General features: G+C 44.6%; 1 protein-coding gene across 1 annotated transcript; it reads right to left on the bottom strand.

Annotated features, from left to right (window-relative positions):
• Positions 1 to 961: 961 nt before the first annotated feature.
• LOC138954507 (kiSS-1 receptor-like) lies at positions 962 to 1,423 on the bottom strand. Its single transcript, XM_070326337.1, has one exon. It carries the CDS (start codon positions 1,421 to 1,423, stop codon positions 962 to 964), a length of 462 nt encoding a protein of 153 aa, XP_070182438.1.
• Positions 1,424 to 1,835: the final 412 nt, after the last annotated feature.

Genomic DNA, 1,835 nt, shown 5'->3' with positions numbered 1-1,835 from the left:
ATATTTCATTTTATAAACAGATCACACGCAACCAAATGCACACATCTCATCAATTTAAACAACATAAAGCGGTTTCATACACTATTTTCCCCAGAAAACTGAACTTCATACAGTAATTAACGTTGGAACACGGGTGCAAAAGTTCGTCTGCTAGTCCCATTTGACGAAAGAACATTTACTAAGCGATACTAAAACATAAACAGAACACACAATATCTGCCTTTACCGCCACAGCAGAATAACAGCATATCTGTGTACTTGATTTTAGTCCAAAACAGGGAAACTGAAAAGAAGTGTTAACAGAATGGAATGATTTGCACGGAACTATACAACCGCGCATTAATCGATCGCCTGCGCAGGTTGACTGGTTGAGTGATTCGGATTCGATCAAACTTTCGCACAAAAACTCCTGTTTTTTTGGAATAACTGAAGAAAGGAGGAATAAAGAGGTTACACACCTCGTCTCAGTGATTATTAAAAATAAAATGGTCTCAGTTCGCGGTCATGAAAAAGCTCGCTGAAGCTCGCATTTTTCATGATCCGCTAACTTCGACCATTATTTTTAATAATCACTGAGACTCGGCATGTAACCTCTACATACCTTAGAATGTAGGACATAAAGTAATTGTGTGATAGTTTACCTACGAACCATCTTGCACATCGTTAAGGATTCTGTCTCGGACTATGATGTGCACTAGTTCACCTTTCCTTTTGTCGAGCAAAGTAGAACAAACACCCCCCCCCCCCCCAAAAAAAAAAAAAAAAAAAAAAAATGGCACGAAAGCATACTCGCATACACGCTTATACACACACATACACACACACACACACACACACACACACACACACACACACACACACACACACACACACACACACACACGTACGTACGCACGCACGCACACACACACACACACCCACACACATACAACCCCCTCCCCTCACACACAAACAAAAGAGTTTCACTCTCCTGACCTGTCAAAACTCATGGAGGTGAGTATAAAGGTAGTGCTGGCCAGCGTCACAATCTGCAGGTAGGTGAGAATCTTGCAGGCGGCCGGACCCAAAACCCACTGACCAAAAGCCACGAACAGAATCTCAGTCGTCATAGTGCACACACACACCGCTAGATCCCCGATAGCTAAGTTGATGATGAAGATGTTGACTCTGCTGTTCCGCTTCCGGTACCGACTACACGTCAGCACCACGATGATCACGGTGTTCCCCACTAAGGTCAAGGTCATGATGAAGGCCAAGGACGCCACGCGCTGGATGACGTCAGGGGTCCAGATGTCGTCATCGTCGGGGAGCGGCGTTGACGTCTTGAGGACGTCAGAGCAGTTGTGGTTGGTGTCGGTACCGTCGTGCACGCACAGAGTCAGGTTGGGACTTGCATGGTAGGACGCGTTGTAGTTCGTTGCCATGGTGACCTGGTCAAGGTCGAGGTCAAGGTCTTAGGGTGTCAAGGTCACGGCCGCGTGGACGTCATGCTTGCAGACCTGAAACAGAGTTGAATAATTGTTCAGAGTAGGCTAAGTACTTTTAACTCAGCAAAATCACGAACTCAGAAGGACAGAACTTGGTCCATGCAGAATATGGCAATTAGACAGTGTGAAATGAAACCCTCCTTGAAGACGCCGTGATTTCAGACACCCCCATCCCCTAATAAGGCACAAAAAAACAAAACAAAATAGGTGTGGTTAAGGTAACATAGCCCAAATAAAAGAGGGTAGGAAGGTAGGCAATCACTTTTTTTTTTAAACTTTTTTTTCTAATGTGTACAAATTAAACCTACTTGACAGGGAAATAAGTGTGCGACTCGAGCGCTTTCGCTTT

The sequence above is a fragment of the Littorina saxatilis genome, unplaced genomic scaffold (assembly GCF_037325665.1).
Source record: "Littorina saxatilis isolate snail1 unplaced genomic scaffold, US_GU_Lsax_2.0 scaffold_2728, whole genome shotgun sequence".
Taxonomy (NCBI): domain Eukaryota; kingdom Metazoa; phylum Mollusca; class Gastropoda; order Littorinimorpha; family Littorinidae; genus Littorina; species Littorina saxatilis.
This window is presented reverse-complemented; position numbering and strand designations above follow the sequence as displayed.

Excerpts from the sequence above, each read along its gene's own strand:
- LOC138954507 (XM_070326337.1), bottom strand. The coding sequence starts at position 1,423 with ATGGCAACGAACTACAACGCGTCCTACCATGCAAGTCCCAACCTGACT.